The following is a 19759-nucleotide window of genomic DNA, read 5'->3' as shown; positions in this document are numbered from 1 at the left end:
GGTTTTGTCTCAAGGCATCCCTTAGAGAGGATTTAACATGTACTGCAACAGGCAGGGCAAGCCAAGAGTGATGTTGACTCTGCGGTAAGAACACCACAGATATGAGATGTTGGAGTCATTGAGAGCATGGGCTTTGGAGTTGGGACACCTTGGGTCTGAAACTCAGTTCTGCCTGTGTGACCCTGGCAAGTTACTTAATCCTTTTGAGTCTTAGTTTTCTCATCTGTGAAATGGAAATTATACCACCTGCCTTACAGGGTTATTTTACAGATTAAACGACATAATGCAGGTGTATTAGTCTGTTTTCATTCTGCTGATAAAGACATCCCCGAGAGTGGGTAACTTATAAAGAAAAAGAGGTTTAATGGACTCACAGTTCCACATGGCTGGGAAGGCCTCACAATCATGGTGGAAAGCAAAAGGCACGTCTTACTTGGCAGCAGACAAGAGAGAATGAGAACCAAGTGAAAGGGGTTTCCCCTTGTAAAACCATCAGATCTTGTGAGACTTATTCACTACCCATGAGAACAGTATGGGGGAAAGTGGCCCCATGATTCAATTATCTCCCACTGGGTCCCTCCCACAATGCGTGGGAATTATGGGAGCTACAATTCAAGATGAAATTTGGGGTGGGACACAGCCAAAACATGTCAGCAGATAAAGTGTTTAAGGTAGCAAGCATTCAGAAAATGGCAGCTTTATTCATATGCCTTCCCAACGGGTAAATTCTTAGGAAGCCAAACAGTTTACTAGATCCCACAGGTGGATTGTATTTCCAGAGTCTTGGAAAAACTTGCCAGTGCATTAGGCTATTATGGGGGCTCTGTTATTGCAGTGAGTACTCTGCAAACACTTTTCCCATCCTCTTGAAGGATCAAATCTAGGTAACCTTGCCCAGCGTTATTTTAATGAGTAGCTTATCCCAGTTGTGACTAATAGGCTATCTCCCCAATTCTCCTGCTAACCCATTCCTACCCTCTGCTGAGGTTAGCTGGTTTGACACTGGACATGAACAGGTTTAGTATTCAGTCTTCTGGAAATCAAGTGAGAAGACACTTCCTAGTAGATGTCTCTCTAGAGTTAGATGCTCATCTGTGAAGCCAGGAGCCTAAAGAAATATTGGAATTTTCCAAAGGCTCTGAGAGATGTCAACCTGAAGTATTTATAACCCTCATCGCAGAGTGATTCAGCAATGAAGACTGATGATTTTTAAAAATCTTGTTGAGTCTTTTAAAGCATATTTTATTTTACTGAGGATACGGTTCAAAAATTGTCTAATAGTCTCCAAGAGTTTTGGCTGGCAGTTAAAAAGAAATGTATACTGAGAGAGAGAGAACTAACATGTATTTTTCAGCAACTCTTATGTCTCAGGCTCTGGGATGGATGTTTTTATTCATGTTGCTTCATTTAATCCTTACAACAGTCCTGTGGAGGTCAGAATTATAACCCTTAGTTTACAAACGAATGGAAACCTACAGATAAAGTCACACAGCAGCTTCTAAGTGACAGAGCTAATTGATTAAACCCAAGTCTATCTACAAGTCCAGTACTAGTTCCAACATACTGTAAATGTATTTTGTTGATGCCCATTCTGTCTTGCCAGCATTATAAAGATTTCTATCAAAATAAAAAACATGTGAGAGACATACAATAGAAAATAAAAACTTGGCTGGGAGCTGTTGCTCATATCTGTAATCCCAGCACTTTGGGAGGCCAAGGCGGGCAGATCACCTGAGATCAGGAGTTCGAGACCAGCCTGGCCAAGATGGCAAAACCCCATCTCTACTAAAAAAAATATAAAAATAAACTGGGTGTGGTGGCAGGTGCCTGTAACCCCAGCTACTCAGGGGGCTGAGACAGGAGAATCACTTGAACCCGGGAAGCGGAGGTTGCAGTGAGCCGAGATCGCGCCATTGCACTCTAGCCTGGGCAACAGAGCGAGACTCTGTCTCAAAAATTTTTTTTTTTAAAAACTTAAAATGTAAAGGCTAATCATAAACTCAACTCCCCAACATCCCATGTCTGAGAAGATTATCCCTATGGTTGACATGTTTTTATATTTTCAGATCCCTTGCCACAGCATGTGAGGGAGGATGAGACTCTGCTGTAGTCTCATGGGAAAGGGTGCCAAAGGGATGCAACTATTTCCACAATGCACTTGACCACTGAACAGACTACTTATTTTAGAAATATGTACAGAATCAATTTAGAGCAACTAGACATTCTGGACATTATGTAAACTGCTCAAGAACAGGGGCTCTGCCTGCTTTGCTCTTTCTTGGAACCTAAAATAGGTGCTCAGCAAACACTCATTGAAAGAATAAATTAATAATAAATGGCATTACCAGGGAGTTATGGGCCAGCAGAGGGTTTTCATGAGGCTAAGTCATCTGCTGCCCAGTCTTAGAATGGAACGCAGGAATATTTACAGTACCTGGACACAGTCCTCAGGCATTTCAGAGATGATAAAAAATAATAATAATCAAAAAAAGAATCCTTTATCTAAAAGTTCTAGCCAAAAAAACAAAAACAAAAACAAAACAGGTCTTTTAAAATTTTCTCCATCCTAAACAACCTCCTAAAACCATTCACTGAAAAGCCTTTACCATGTGAAGGGGAATCTGTGAAATAATAATACATGCTATGAATGGCAGCATAGGACAAAGGCATAGATTTCTGGCCAGATACTCATGAGCTCAAACCCTGACTCCTAAATATGTATTAGCTGTACAACCTAAGGAAAGCCCTTCAGCTTGTTTAAATGTCAGCATCTTCACTGGTAAAATGAGATATTAACTTCATTTTTACTTTATTGGGTTGTAAGAATTAAGAAACATTAACAGTAGCAGGCACAGAGCCTGGTATTTAGCAGGCTCAATAGATGTGAATTCCCTCCCTCAGTTTCCTCCCTTGCTTTCCTTGTTCTTTCCTGCCCTGACACCCACTTATTCTAAAACCCCAGAGGTAAGTGAGATCATGTAATTGTTTTATACATGTTCTTATTCCTTCTTTTCAAAGACTTAAAAAACCCATGAGTTGGAGGACCTCTAAGTTTGCTACTGGCTTTTTTCTATCAGGTCTAAAATATTAAATCTTATTATATAACAGAAAAACAGGGAAGCTGGGGGATGGACCATAAAAATTACTGTAATTAGTCAGGCAATAGAATTTTTTTAAAGTCATGGCTTTCTATTTTACTGTCTTGGCTGTAATGTCTAAAAATGGTTAAATATAATTGAAAAAGAGGTGGCCCTTGCTTCAGAAGTTGCTGCTGTTTCAAGGGCTTTCACAGGGACATCTGTTGGGTTTGTAACAAAAGAAGCCAGAAAAGGTTTCAAGAGAGAGTAAGGGAAACTATGGTTTACAAGGTATCCACATCTGTTTGGTATTCTGCCATCTGAGAAAGTTCGACTTCTGAAATAGCACAGGTCACCTAGTTAAGCTTGAATCTAGGAACAGATGAAAGCTTTCTTTCCTCAATGTTTCAATGGTAGAGATCAACAGCTGTTTATATCCTTTAATAGCTAACTAAGGATGAAGCTTTCACATCTGTCAGTATTTTCCGGTTCTATTTCCTTGGATCACAGTGGGGAGGAGATGAAGTTTGAACCCCTCCCAATTCCCAAGCAGAAATATGACCAGTATTCGAAGCTGTAATTCTAAGCAGAACTCTCCATTTCTCATCCACCCAGGGTCCTGTTTGCTTAGAATTCTTCTTTTGTTTTACCCTTACAGACATCTTGATTATTTCCATGATAATGACTCATGACAGCACAAAGATCAAAAAGAAGAAAAGTAGGCTGGAATCAGAAGGAGGAAAAAGAGGAGGAAATGGAGTGTAACAGAGAAAGTGGCTCCTAATAATAAGTTCTTCCAAAAGACCACAACAAGAGCAACTGAGGACAAATCACAGAGGTGAGCAAGAGGTTGAAGACTCTCATAGTGAAGGTGGATGGTGATGGTTTTTAGTGACCCTAACATCTCACCTTGGAAAAGTTAAACAGAGAAAATGGAACCCTATGGAAGCAAGGTGCAGGAAATATCCAGGAATGAAAACAAAAGGATTCAGAAACATTTGTTTAACTTTGCTCTGATCACCAGAATCATCCATGTGCTGGGCCTTTATAAAGATTATTTTTCCATCCAAACATCCATCCATCCACCCACCCATCCATCCATCCATCCATCCATCCATCCATCCATCCATCCATCCATCCATCCAATAACTTAAAAGTTACCAGGACTAGACTTAGTGGGTGATAGTCAGATGAATTAGACATATTGCATAATTTAAAGAGCTAGTATTCTAATGGATGAAAGCCTTCACAGAGGACATGCTGTCTGAGCTGAACCTCAAAGGATACATGAGAATTCACTAGATAGAGAAGTGAGTGATTACAGAAGGAGAGAAAAACATGAATAAAACCAGAGTGGTAAGAAACAAATCATTTCCGGGGGAATGAAAAATTCTGAGTGGTTACAATAAACAGAAGATGCTTATTAAAAGTACAGGTTCATAAAGAACTCAAATAACTCAGTTGTAAGAAAACAAATAATTCAATTTAAAAATGGGCAAAGGATCTGAGATATTTCTCAAAAGAAGTCATACAAATGGCTAACAGGTATATGAATGAATAAAGAAAATGTGGTATATATACACAATGGAATACTATTCAGCCTTAAAAAATAAGGAAATCCTGTCATTTGTGACATGAACGAACCTGGAGAACATATGTTAAGTGAAATATGCCAGGCACAGAATAACAAATACTGCATAGTTTCTCTTATATTTGGAATCCTAAAAAGTTGATCATTGATCTCATAGAAGTAGAGAGTTAGAATGGTGATTACCAGAGGCTGGAGGTATAGAGAGGGTGTTAGGGAGATGTTGGTCAAAAAATACAAAACTTCAGTTAGATAGAAAGCGTAAATCCAAGAGATAAATTATACAATGTGGTGACTACAGTTTTCTTTTTTAAAAAGTGCAGGCTTTTAGGTCTCACCTAAGAGATTCTGATTTAGTTGTTAATGAGGAAGAGAGGATCAAGGAATTTGCATTTTGAACAGAAGGCCCAAATAATTCTGATATAAACAAAGGTTTGACAACTGTAATATATACAGCTTAACATTTTCCAAAAGATGCTAATGGTCTTTCATTAATTTTTAAAAAAAGGTACCAGTGTCAAATAAGGAACCACCACATACTATTCTTTTCTTGGAAATTCATAATGCACATTGGCATATTAAAAGTCCTGTGGTAAAGAAATCAGTTTCACTCAGCATTTCCCAAACTTATTTTTCCTTGGGGGAAGAAATCTTTAAGATCTCTCAAAATACAGGTATGCAATGGAGGATAGATGGGGTACAGGTGAAACAGAGGATTCTGACCAGGTAAGCACATTCCCTAAGCATACTGAATGACTAAGAAAATGTCTAGAAAAATAGAGCAAAGTCGGTTACTCTGGGGGATATAGAGGCATCCATTAATTTCTTCCAAGCAAAGCCCAAAACCACCTATGATGTCCTGTTTTCCAGCCAGACAGCCAGAAACTTCCTCTCTCTCAAGTAACACATCATGGCTTTGTACTACGACTTCTGGTCAGCAACTCTATGTGGTAGCCACAGTTGCAGAGAGAACAGGAGTATGCAGAATTCAAAGCATACAGGTGAAGACACAAGGGGAAGGACAAAGAGGAGGTATCCTTGCCTACATTTATTTATCTTTATTCCTATTACATGTTCAGCATAGAGCATTGGCAGTTGCTAGTAAGGCTTCTGGAAAAGAAAAAATCCTTCCAGCTCCCAAAGTAGCCTATGACAGTCAATGAAAAGTGCAAAAGACATGAACCTAAGAAATTTCCACCACTCTGAGGTGCTTCATATTATGCCCAGGGGAGTTTTTGAAACCTGCCTTCTTCCTCCTATGCTGTGAACTGGGGGATTTGCCCTGCCATACAACCTACCTCCTTCCTGTTAAGAAGGGGTAGGAGAGAGAGACGTATGAGGGAACTGGACAAGTCAAAGCAACACCAAGATCCTGACAAATTGGTTTGTGTGCTGAATATTTCAAGATGTACATACTGCATCAATCAATTTATACATTTTTTTTTCTGGTATAAACTTAATTACTTCCATACACCCCCTTCTCAACTTTCCATGTGCTATGTGGGGACACATCCTACCCCAATCTAGAGGTGATTTCAACAGTGTGTTTCAAATACGTTTTTTGTACTCCAACCATCTCAGGGCTTTTAAGTCATACTTTCCAATAGCACAAGTATTTATTCAATCATTCCACAAATATTTCCTGAGTGTCTACAGGGTTGCAGGGCATTATGTTAGGCACTGGAGCTACAACAGTGGAAATAGGAGATTGCGGATTCCTATTGAGCCTACGGCATAAAACACTGAATTCTAAATTCAGTCTGCAAGTGCATGGAAAAATCTAATGACCAGCATCATAAAGAAATGTAAGAGGCAGAAAAGACTGACTGGTCGTTCCTTTTGAAGTGTTTTAGCCCGTAGCACAAAGCAAACAAACTAATTTGCATTTCAAGTGTCCCAGTGTATCCAGAAGTTATGCAAGGGTTAAAGTAAACAGCACAGCCTGGAATTAACAACCTATGATTAGAAGAGGGAGGAGAATTTCAGGATCTCTTTCTCCCCAGAATTTGAACCCCCAGTTTGTTTGATCCCCAAACAAATCTATGAATTCTCACACTGGGATTTCTTAATCCTCAGATATAAATACCAGTAACTGCATCAGAGTCCATGTAACTTTAGTCAGTTAACCAAAAAATAATAATCTTATCAAGATAACTGAGTGAGTCTGACATCTAGTCCTAAGAAAGCCAACACAATCACACCTAACATTTCACCAAGTCGGTGTTCCCCAGATGTGGTATGTTTACTACTGGAGTCCACAAAATAAATGTAAGTGGTCCATAAATTACTTTTTTTTTTCATTTCAATGAGGCTCTTATATATCACTCACTACAGGTATGTGAGTAATGGAATTAATGCATGGGTGCTACCTAGCATTCAAAGGCAGTCTGCAAATTTTCACAGTGAGGGTTGTGCGGGTGACAAAAAAACTGAGAACTGGTAATGAACTTACCCACGCATGTTGGAAATATTTCCTCATTGTTGATCTGAACCTCAATCCAATCCATAAGAAGGTTCATGTACTGGGGAGCTGGCAGCGCTGTTGGCTTCTTATACTTGAGGTCATCCTGCCACCGATACTCATATTTGGGGCCCCCTGACATCACAGGGCAGGTCCGCTCGGTGCAGAACTCACAGATGGTGCCATAGATGAGGTTGATCCGATTGAAGAAGTCCACCACATGTACCGCCACCCAGTCATTCTGGTCCTCCCCACTGGGCAGCTGCACAGCCGCCTTCAGGTCCACACCTGAGTTGAGGGATGCCTGAGCCCGTTTGTGCAGCTCAAACCTCTGTGTGCCAGGTTCAAATTTCCTCTTGGGCCGGAAGGTCTTGTCCTTGTTGAATACCTGCTTCAGGGCTATGGACATGGTCTTCTCTTTCGCTTCCTTTCTTTTGCAGGAAGCAAAAAGGCACCTGGAACTTTTCAGGGAGAGAGCACAGCCCAACAGTGTTTTCCACTGCCAGCACTCAGGCCCCAGTCTTACAGCCTGTAGCTTTTAAGCTCTTTTAAACAGCCCCTTCCATCTTCCTCTTGAATGATTTCCAAGGGAACTTCATGTTCTTTCCTAAAGGTAGAAGAGAAAAGGGAACACATGACTGCCCAGTTTGCCTTTAAAAAATGACAGTCTTTGACCTGATTTCCCTTGTGTTCTTGGCTGTGACCACTCTCCATCCAGGTATATGGACATGGGGGTTAAGCCACTGCCCTGTGACTCTGTACTGTTAATGCAAACCATGCAAATAACTAAAGAAGAAAAGGCATCACACTTGTTTTGTTCATGGCCTTTGTCAAATCTCTACTGGCTCTTCTTTGTGTGATCATGGGCTTAGTGGACCTTTCCAAGGTGTTAATGATGAACATGTTGATCAATGGCCTGATCCTATCCCACATGTGCTAGTTTTTAGAGCCCCACCCCCCAACAACTCCTATTAAGTAGGCATGGGGACACTTCCCCCATCCTTCTAGATACAGATGATGGAAGAGGGGTGGCTATCACACCAAGCTGGCTAATAAGAATGTCTCTCCTGGGAATTTGGAATCAAGACTCAGCCTTGGTTGGGCATTAGTGATGTGGCATTGGGTGAGAAGTGATGAAAACTGGGTCTGGTTGAATCTTGTTTGGACCGTGTGTAGTGCAATTGAGAAAGCTGGTCTGCAGAGCCACGCAGGATGAGGAGAAAAAGAAGAAGGTGGAGAAGGTGGCTGCCAATACACAGAGAAACAGAGACAAGAGCCTAAGTGGCCACAGGGAGAGGAAGACAAGGGAAAAAGAGAGACAGTGAGAAGAACTAATCCTGATAATCTTCTAGAAACTGGTTCCAATTCCTTTTGAAGCCTAGCTATGCTTCATGCCTTTTGGGATCCATTCACGTTTCCTGAATTAGTCAAAGCCCTTATTTTATTTCAGCTAACTTGAGTTGGTTCTGTTTCTTGCCAAACATTCCTAACTATGACAGTATTTGTCACCTTCCAATGTGCCATCCTTTATACCCTTCGTCTCACACTTCAGACAGCACTTTGAGGCAGAACTGTCCAATAGAACTTTCTGTTTCCATGATAATGCAAATGTGTTGTATCTATGATGTCCAATATGGTACACACTAGCCACATGTGGCTATTGAGCATTTGAAATGTGGCTAATGTGACTGAGAAACAGAATTCTACATTTTATTTAATTTTAATGAATTTAAATTTAAATAGGCGCTCACGGCTACCACACTGGATGGCACAGCTCTGAAGTCTTCAATGCTCTCTTCTCCACTAACTTGTTGATCCTCACGAAAATCTGCTGAGGTTTATAGATTTATAATAGGTCTAATAGATTTAGAGTGGGTATCATTCTTCCTGGGTCTCCAAGAGATACAATTACTTGCCTAACAAGATCCCACAGCTAGCTGGAGCGTGCTGTTAGATTGAAATCCAGTTTGTTGACTCCTAGCAAATGCTTTCCCTACATAGCCATATATTCCAAAAAGTAATGGACTTCGACTTGTCTTTCCTACTGGTTTACAAATCTTGTTTTCCCCAGAGCTTCTATCCACATATTCCCCAAAGACTGCTGTATAGATTGGTCGGAGGTGAAGGCTATGTTCTGTGGCCTTGAAATAGAGAGAAGATAACTGATCCACTCACAGGTCAAGCCCCAACAAAATGAGCCAACAGCTGTGGCCAGATTCAGAAGAGCCCAACACGGAATCTGTTAAAATGGGCTTGGAGCAAGATCCCACTAACTGCTTTTTCCCTGCCTGTAAGGGGTTCTGCCATTCCACACTCAAACAGGGCTTGATGGTACTTTCGACCTTAAGTTATTGAGGCCAATATACCTAAGACATCCTGATTCCCCCTTACCAACTCTGCTCTTGGCTCAGAATTGCTAACCAGGCAGCAGAATCCCCGCCCCACCCCCAGTCCCAAGGCCTCTGGCTCTCTGCCTGCTTACTTCCTCCCTCTTAATCCCACCCTCTTCCTAACAGGTTTTCACTGAAATGCCATATCCGCAAGGTGGTATTTTTTTTTCCTATTCACAGGACATTGACCGTTGACCCACCCCCCACCAAAGACATCCATGTGGAAAAGCAGGTCACATGAAACTTTCTGCCTGAGACAGTCTGTGAAACCACACTTCTGGGTACCCTGGAATAGCACCTGTAAGGATATCAACACAGAAACTCTGCAAAGTCTAGGGAAAGAATGATCTCTTTTCCTAAAGAATATCTTCCTAAAAGAGACTTAGCTTGCCTGAAAACAGGCTTAAGAAACCTGAGGATTTTAGAAGGAAATTTCCAAAATAAAAGAATGGGCTGGAGGTTGGAAATACAGAGAAAGGATGGTGAGGACTTGTTTTTTAAAAAAATAGACAATAGTCCTTCTATGTCTCAAATGCTTAATTGCTGACAGTAAAACAGTAACCACCAAACAGCTGCCCCCTCATGTCTTGAACAAATAAGACTTGCTCTTCTATTAATCTGATAATGAGGGTACCATCAATGCCCAGAGTCCTCAGAGCAACTTTCTTTCATGGCCATACATACCCTTGGTGCCACTAATCCTTCTGTTTTCCCTTAGCCAGGAGTGTCTGCTTTCATGGACACCACTGTGGAAACCATCCTCCGTACCTGTGCCAGGCTCTTGTGGATGCCATCAACAACCCCTCTGACACCTCTGATGGGAGCATGTGAATAACACCGAATAATCACAACAAATCCTCCTCATCATAAAGCCTTGCATGGACTGGCACTCGCAAACATTTAAATAAATATTAAAATACTGTTGGAAATTTGGGGATTTTTCTTCTAGAGACACTCATATAACAAATTTGAAGATATGTCTTTTTTTTTTTGAGACAGGAAGATCACCTGAACCTGGGAGGTCAAGGCTGCAGTGAGCCATGATCATGCCACTGCTGGAGTGGTGTGGTGTGATCATGGCTCACTGCAGCCTCGACCTCCCAGGTTCAAACGATCTTCCTATCTCAGCCTCCTAAGTATCTGGGACCATAGGTGCATGCCACAATGCCTGGCTAAGTATTTTATCTTGTATTTTGTAGAGACAGGGTCTCACTTTGTTGCCTAGGCTGGTCTTGAACTCCTGACCTCAAGCAATCCTCCCGCTCTGGCCTGATACCAGTCTCTTGAACTGGAAGGACACTGATCCAAAACTTCAAATAGCTTTAAAGTCACTCTCTTTTTTTGCCCCAACTTAACAGGCTTACCTGAGAGAGAAGGCATCTTTGGAGGATTCTTTCTCATCCAAGCCCCTTAATGCTGCATATTGACCACCATTTATGAAATCCTACTATGCACCAGATCCTTTACGTATATTGTTAACATTTCTAATCCTCACCACACCTTGTATGGTGGAAGTTTTTATGACCGTTTTATATATTTAAAAAATTGAGGTTCAACTAAATAAAAGAATTTGCCAGAAATTACAAAGTCGGTGGATGGTAAGGCTAAATGTCAAACCCCTATACTTTTGGCACTGAAACATAGATGATTTTTTCCTCACTAAAGCAGTTTTAAAGTTTCATGAATATTTTTATGTTTTCATAGCTCTGGCACATGTATATTTCAAAGCTCCTCACAACAAGACTAGAAAGGAATCTAGAACAGGTGGTATTATCTCCATTTTACAGACAAGGAAACAGAGACTCAGATCTCCTAGTGCTTGATCCAAATTTGTAAATGATTCTGACATGCTCAGACATGAGGATGTCTCTTTAGGTGAAACTTTTGAATCTAAAACGAAGTTTTCTTAAGAAGAAATAGGTTGATCAGGTAGGCCCCCCCATGTTTAAAGACAATGGCAATCCAGGATGGATAATAACAGATGTATCATGCCACTGAATGACAGAACAAAGAGGCACCCATCTGTGTCTTTTCCTGAGTGTCAGATGCCATATTGGCGCAGGTACCCGAGAGTTTTGAAATTAAAAAGGGAACTGTAAATGCACCTGGACTTAATTTCCCAGCCCAGAGCCCCCTTGGGACCCCTGTCCATAATTTATGCTGTGGGCTAATCAAATAGTTAGAACAGTGCTTAGCCAATGTGAACTCAGGGATCTTGTTAAAATGCAGATTCTGATTAGGCTGGTCTAACAATCTCCCAGGTGGTGCTGAATCTACTGGTCCATGGATGACACTCAAAGCATCAACAAGGCCTGATCTAACTAAGGGATCTTGTTAGAAATGTAGACTCTCAGGCTGCACCCCAAACCTGGTAGATCTAAGTGTGCATTTTAACAAAATCTCAAAAGCATATGATCTGAGAAGTGCTGGGTTGGAGGGCTGCCTGGCTGGCTGAGTAAAGGAATGAGTAAACAAACTTCCACTTACTGTTTTGTCAACAGATTGTTTCATAAACAGTCTTCAGTTGAGTGTGGGTATGTTTGAGAAAAAAAAATGAGAGACACTGTTTTGAATACAATCGCCTTGACAGGTGGTGACAATGACCAGGTCTTTTGATCTGGACTGACTTGTATAGCCCAGCACCCAGCACCTAGGAGGTCTCCAGTGACTACCTTTTCATAAATGCCAGGTAGAGGGCAGCTGCTGCTATTGCAGCCTCATGCAGAAAGCCTTCTTTGGCTGAATAAACTGTAGCACTAGCAACAACACAGTGGTTATTTTCTGTCCCGTTTCAGTCTCCAAAAAAAAAAAAAAAAAAAAAAAGTCATAAAGTTTTCCTTCTAAGTAGAAATGGAAAGTAAATTCTATGTCATGAACTGCACCCATGACAATGCTGGTTGTTAATAAATATTTGAAACCAATGGTTCATTTGATCAATAAACATTTACTAAAAGCTTTTTATGTGTCAGACACAGGGCTAGGCACTAAGGACATAGAGTTCATAAATATGTGGTCCCTGTCTATGAAGAATTCACAATTTGGTATGTAGTTTTGAGGTTAGTTATTGACTTTTGCTTTTAATATTATAAAGTTCAATGCACCAACATGCATACTGATGTGACTCCTTCAGAGTATTACTTAGGTCAGGGATGAAAAAGGACAATAAAGGGTGAGGTCTTTGGAAAGAGAAAAACAGAAATGTAAATAAACAGCACATAACTGACAGAAGTTCCATGTGCTCCCCATATTTTCTGCCTAATAGATCGATTATAACAATAAAACATGTGCACTATAAAAACATGCAGAGAGAATTCGGCTGGGCTGTAAGGGAATGTTGACAAGGTAGCTAAGTGACGCGCTGGCAAGGAAAGTTCTAATTTTTCTTTTCCTATTGATGTCTTTTGACTCATTAGTTGAGAAATCAAAGAGTCCTTGCCAGGGATAAGGAAGAAATAAAACAACTCTACCAGTCACTCCTGAGAGATCCATCTTCTCTAGCCAGGCCCACCTCTAAGAGACCTTGGTGGTACTGAAAGGTGAGGGGGTTAGGAAAGGAGAGGGACTGAAGCTGATACCAGTTACAGGAAAAGCAGTTCAATATCTTATCTGTGTGGTGGAGGACTCCTCCTGGCAGGATCAGCTGGCAGGATGATTCATTTCCTATAGGAAGGCCATAAGAGAAATGCCCCAGAGACACCCCACATGAAGGAGGTTTAGTGTCATCTTCATTGCCAGGCACAGAGCTGACTTAACTGAATGTTTGCTGAATGAATGAGTAAATGACAGTGAATGATGAACATTTTACATCACAGTGAAACCACAAAAGAGGAACCAAAGTGGATCTCCTGTCTTCAGTTATTTGGGAACTCTATGTCAACCTGTAAGCTCACTGCCAACTCACTGAGGCTGCTGGGATACCCTGAAGTAACATGTCTGCTTCCTGAAAGGACAAGACTTCAGCTCAACTTTTCTTTCAAATGAGCTGCTCCATTCCTCTGTGTTATCTGAAATTCCACCTCTTCAGAATCAAAGAATGACCAGTCTGATTTCTCATTTTCCCACTATATTGTTCTCTTTATAGCTGGAATAGTCCTTGGAATCATCCTCCCACTTCCCAAATATTGAATTAAAGTAGATTGGGTTTTTATTTTAGAGGGGTGTGTGTATGTGTGTATCATAAAATGAACATCATCTCACCTTTCCAGGCTCCAATAAAGGATGTGCCTAAGATGCAATTCCATCAGCCCTTATGAACTGTTTACCTTATGCCTACTTAGTAGGTGCCATCTTTGCCCACAAGACAACCCAGAATGGAAGAGATTCCTGCCTGAGAAGCAGCTTTGCTATTTTTTTCCCCAACGAATTCAACTCCTCAACTTTGAGCTGTCATATCACTTTATTTTGTTACATTAGTTGGGAGAAACCTTGCTGCCTCATTTTAATCTTCAAAGATATGCATGGTTTCAGAGCTTAGAATGCTCACATTATTTCTGAACACAGATGAAGTCAGTATAAATAGGTGTAACCCTACAGAAGTCTGTCACAGGACTATTCTCCTGCTCATCTTCTAGCTTTTCAATGGTCATTTGAATTGCATTCTTGCTGTCTCACAGGCTTATTGTTTTGGTCATCAGTGCAGACATTCTAGCATCAAATGTATAAGTAAATAGTCCCAAAATGAAAGCATCACCTGTAACCTTATACACTGTAGCAGCAGCAACAGCTACAATAGATGAATGCACAGGTGTTTTCAGCAAAAACCTATAATGATTCATCATCACTCAGAAGAGGACACTTAGTGGTGAGAAAGAATGGAAAGAGTAAAAGAAAAGAGTGGGATTTGTTTGGTATGGTTTGAAACATTACCTACTGACAGTCCGTGGAACAAAAGACAGAGTTTTAAAAAATGTTTTCTGAAATAAACAGAATAATGTTCCTTCTGGACACCAGTACCAACTAGCTTAGATTCCCAACAATGACAAAGATGAAGACTTTTTGGTCAAACCTTGGGCAGGGTTGATCCAATCTTACCGCAGTTTTAAAAATAAATAGTAAATAAAATTATTACAGGATAAAAGCTCAGTTGACCCATTTAATCTTATAAAGATTATAAATCTTATAATGACATCCTACTGATTATACCGATTTTTTTAAAAGAAAGAGAAACTTCTCCAAGTCAGTGAGAGATTTGGTATATTATTTCCAGATATTTAGACTAGCTAGAAAATATTCATTTTTGTGGCTTTAAGAAAGACATATGAATTGAAAAAAACAATATCTATGTCAGGTGAGGGTAGAAGAATGGGGGATGTGACGAGAACTACAGATAAAGCTTAAATTATAGCTGAAATAAAAAATTAAGGCAGGTCAAAAATGTAAGTATTTTTACTTTTTAAAGCATGGGTGTGTATCAGCTGATATGATGTCACTCTGAACCTTCAAGGATACTGAGATAAGTATTTTTACTTTATAAAGCATGGGTGTATATCAGCTGATATGATATCACTCCGAACCTTCAGTGGATACTGGGATAAAGGTCATTGTCAATTACCCTTTCTTTTTCTTTGAAACAGGGTATGTCAATCCTTTCTTGGAAAAGCCTTAAAGGAAAAAGGTTCAAATTCAAGGAAGTTGGATCCTGTAACTGACAACAGACTTGTTTACTCTTAGCCACTAAGTGAATTTAAGTCTCAAAGTCTGAAAAATTTCTAGCCCTAGCACCATAAGAACTTATGTATGACATCTGGAACCACTGCAAAAGATCTTTGCAGGAAGGTGGAGAACACAAAATGGGCTAGAAGACTGGAAATTAGAAAATACAGTTCGAAGTTTCAAAAGATTGTAAGTTTAAGTTTGACAGGGGATAGGTAAAACTAACAACACCAAGAGCAGGCAAGATTTAGAGGCACTAAAGCCCAGTGGCTAACAGCACACAGCTTTTACAGGGTTGCTGCAATAATTCAAACAGTTTATGTAAAACATTTAGCATTAGCAAGTACTGAATATACTGGTTGTTGCTATCATCATGTTCATCATTTAAATCATATTATGATGCAAGTTTTACTAGAGAGTCAGATTCTTGAGAGACCAGTCACCTAGAATCTATCTTAGGATGCCTAAAATTCTAATTATATAATATTAACAATGGCATTTATTAAGGACTTCCTATTTATTTTAGTTTTCACAACGCTATGAATAGGTATTATTATTATACCTAATTTACACTTAAGGAAACTGAGACACAGTGAGATTGAAGCTGTATCCTGATCACAGAACCAGTAAGTAGCCAAGCTGACTCCAAACCTCTTATCACCTACTTAAAATTGCCTCTTTAGACAGTTGGGTAGTTAAAGCAAAAAAAAAAAAAAAAAAAGAGAGAGGAAGTTCTGGGGTACACCTAAGGGGGTCAGGGAGGAAATGGGAGAAAGAGACCTAGCCCTATGTACATTGTCATGTGCCACTCCAGAAGAGATCTATTTCTGGAAACTTTGTGGTCTAGATTCAAAAGACCTGGATTCAAATCCTGGCAATGACTTTAGCTGGCTATGTCTTTAAACAGATACTTTTTATGAATCTCAGTTTTGTCTTCTTTAAAGATGACGGTGGCTTGGCACAGTGACTCACGTCTGTAATCCTAACACTTTGGGAAGCTGAGCCAGGCTGATTGCTTGAGCCCAGGAGTTCGAGACCAGCCTGGGCAACATGGCAAAACCTCATCTCTACAAAAAATACAAAAATTAGCCCAGTGGGACACGCCTGTAGTCCCAGCTACTTGGGAGGCTGAGGTGGGAGGATCACCTGAGCCTGGGGAAGTCAAGATTGCAGTGAGCCATGACTGCACCACTGTGCTCCAGCCTGGGCAACAGAGTGAGACCCTGTCTCAAAAAAAAGAAAAAAGAAAAAAATAATAAGGATAATGGTTAATGGTGCTTACCTTTATTGTAAGGTTACTGTGAAAATTAAAAGAGATATTGCCAGTGAAAGTACTTCACAAATGGAAAACAATTATATGGTTATTGACATAGTGACTGATAAAAGAAACTATGACTTTTGACTTAATATCAAGAAATGATGTGAGAAACAGAAAATGATTCAGTTCAATGCAAATGTGTGTTTACGAATAAGAAATAGGCAGGAGGTGGTAGGGGTGGGGGGTGTGCTGGCAATGGAAGCCCTGCATAGGAGGAAAGAAAGAAAGAAAATGCTTCATTCTTGCTTAATTTGGGTGGACTTCTAATTCTCAGGCAAAAAGAAATAATATTAACTTCAGTGATTTGATAATGAGTTAATAATATTCCCCAACATTTATAACACACTTACCCTAATATTTTGAGGGAGTTCCAGTATTTTTTGCATATAATAAATCTAATGCAATATGGCTTATTTCATGAATTTGGGCAAATTATATCCACCATGCCCTCCCAGTAACCCCTCAAACACTTTTCAGAATAGCATATAAATACTCTACATTTAACACTTTACATTCCTGGTTATAATCCAGTTACAACCTCTGTATTCTGATAACAGAAATGAGTTTGTAAACTGTTTAAAAAGTTATTTTTTATATTAGTTCATTTTCATGCTGCTGATAAAGACATACCTGAAAATGGGAACAAAAAGAGGTTTAATTGGACTTACAGTTCCACATGGCTGGGGAGGCCTCAGAATCATTGCGGGAGGTGGAAGACACTTCTTACATGGCGCAGCAAGAGAAAAATGAGGAAGAAGCAAAAACAGAAACCCCTGATAAACCCATCAGATCTCGTGAGACTTATTCACTATCACGAGAATAGCATGGGAAAGACTGGCCCCTATGATTCAATTATCTCCCCCTGGGTCCCTGCCATAGCATGTGAGAATTCTGGGAGATATAATTCAAGTTGAGATTTGGGTGGGGACACAGCCAAACCATATCATTCTGCCCCTGGCCCCTCCAAATCTCATGATCTCACATTTCAAAACCAATCATGCCTTCCCAACAGTCACCCAAAGTCTTAACTCATTTCAGCATTAACCCAAAAGTCCATAGTCCAAAGTCTCATCTGAGACAAGGCAAGTCCCTTCCACCTATAAGCCTGCAAAGTCAACAGCAAGCTAGTTAATTCCTAGACACAAAGTGGGTACAGGTATTGAGTAAATACAGCTGTTCCAAATGGGAGAAATTGGCCAAAACAAAGGGGTTACAGGGCCCATGCAAGTCCAAAATCCAGCAGGGCAGTCAAATTTTAAAGCTCCAAAATGATCTCCTTTGACTCCAGGTCTGACATCCAGGTCATGCTGATGCAAGAGGTGGGTTCCCATTATTTTGGGCAGCTCCACCCCTGTGGCTTTGCAGAGTACAGCCTCCCTCCTGGCTGCTTTCATGGGCTGGCATTAAGTGTCTGTGGCTTTTCCAGGTGCACAGTGCAAGCTGTCAGTGGATCTACCATTCCGGGGTCTGGAAGACGATGGCCCTCTTCTTACAGCTCCACCAGGCAGTGCCCCAGTAGGGACTCTGTGTGGGGGCTCCAACCCCACATTTCCCTTCTGCACTGCCCTAGTGGAGGTTCTCCGTGAGGGCCCCGCCCCTGCAGCAAACTTTTGCCTGGGTATCCAGGCATTTCCACACATCTTCTGAAATCTAAGGGGAGGTTTCCAAACCTCAGTTCTTGACTTCTGTGCACCCATAGGCTTAACACCACGTGGAAACTGCCAAGGCCTGGGGCTTCCACCCTCTGAAGCCACACCCTGAGCTCTACGTTGGCCCCTTTCAGCCACAGCTGGAATGGCTGGGACACAGGGCACCAAGTTCCTAGGCTGCATACAGCATGGGGATCCTGGGACCGGCCCACAAAACCACTTTTTCCTGCTGGGCCTCTGGGCCTGTGATGGGAGGGGCTGCCATGAAGATCTCTGACATGGCCTGGAGACATTTTCCCCATGGTCCTGGGGATTAACATTAGGCTCCTTGCTCCTTATGTAGCCGACTTGAATTTCTCCTCAAAAAATGGGTTTTTCTTTTCTACTGTATAATCAGGCTGCAAATTTTCTGAACTTTAATGCTCTGTTTCCCTTTTAAAACAGAATGCTTTTAACAGCACCCAAGTCACCTTTCGAAAGCTTTGCTGCTTAGAAATTTCTTCTGCCAGTTACCCTAAATCATCTCTCTCAAGTTCAAAGTTCCACAAATTTCTAGGGCCACCAGTCTCTTTGCTAAAATTTAACAAGAGTCACCTTTGCTCCAGTTCCCAACAAGTTCCTCATCTCCATCTGAGACCATTTCAGCCTGGACCTTATTGTTCACATCACTATCAGCATTTTTTGTCAAAGCCATTCAACAAGTCTTTAGGAGGTTCTAAACTTTCCCACATTTTCCTGTCTTCTGAACCCTCCACATTGTTCCAACCTCTGCCTGTTACCCAGTTCCAAAGTCACTTCCACATTTTCGGGTATCTTTTCAGCAACGCCCCACTCTACTGGTACCAATTTACTATATTTGTCCATTTTCATGCTGCTGATAGAAACATACCCAAAACTGGGAAGAAAAAGGGGTTTAATTGGACTTACAGTTCCACATGGCTGGGGAGGCCTCAGAATCATAGTGGGAGGCAGAAGGCACTTCTTATACGGCGGCAGCAAGAGAAAATGAGGAAGAAGCAAAAGCAGAAACCCCTGATAAACCCATCAGATCTCGTGAGACTTATTCACTATCACAAGAATAGCAAGGGAAAGACCGGCCCCTATGATTCAATTATCTCCCCCTGGGTCCGTCCCACAACATGTGGGAATTTTGGGAGATAAAATTCAAGTTGAGATTTGGATGGGGACACAGCCAAACCATATCATTCCTGTTATCATTCCTGTTATCAGAATCCAGAGATCCTGCCGGAAGGATTAAGGCTGCATTTCTAGAAACTCTCAAGAGAGAACAGACAACCATCTATCTAGATGATTTTTCATTTTTCTACATGAAAAACAGGTACACAAAGCAGGTAACCCTGAGATAAAATTGAGACAAATAATTAATGATTCTACCCACTCTATTCTCTCAAACATGCCAATAACAAGTTTAAAAAAAAAGTTTGAAATGAAATTGAGTCAGACATGTAATTGCAAACCATGTGTCCTCCTCAAAGACTGAAAAGAGGTCTACCTTTAGAGCCAGAAAGATGCAGGTCTGAGTCCAGGCTCTGCCCCTTGACCAGTTACCCTTGTGGGCTAAATGCTTTCTCTTTGTGCTTTAATTTCTTTCTTTGTTGTTAGG

At 40.8% G+C, this 19759-nt stretch overlaps 1 protein-coding gene across 2 annotated transcripts in view; it reads right to left on the bottom strand.

Annotated features, from left to right (window-relative positions):
- The window catches only part of MOB3B (MOB kinase activator 3B), a 200930-nt gene that overhangs the window by 119016 nt on the left and 62155 nt on the right, over positions 1-19759 (bottom strand). For both annotated transcript variants that reach the window (XM_054502244.2, XM_063650476.1), the window contains exon 2: positions 7118-7733. In XM_054502244.2, coding sequence (XP_054358219.1) covers positions 7118-7535 — 418 coding nt within the window. In that variant the 5' untranslated portion in view covers positions 7536-7733. The remainder of the gene's footprint in view (positions 1-7117; positions 7734-19759) is intronic.

This window comes from Pongo pygmaeus, chromosome 13 (genome assembly GCF_028885625.2).
Source record: "Pongo pygmaeus isolate AG05252 chromosome 13, NHGRI_mPonPyg2-v2.0_pri, whole genome shotgun sequence".
Classification (NCBI taxonomy): Eukaryota; Metazoa; Chordata; class Mammalia; order Primates; family Hominidae; genus Pongo; species Pongo pygmaeus.
Note: the sequence above shows the minus strand (reverse complement) of the source record. Positions and strands in the feature narration are given on the sequence as shown.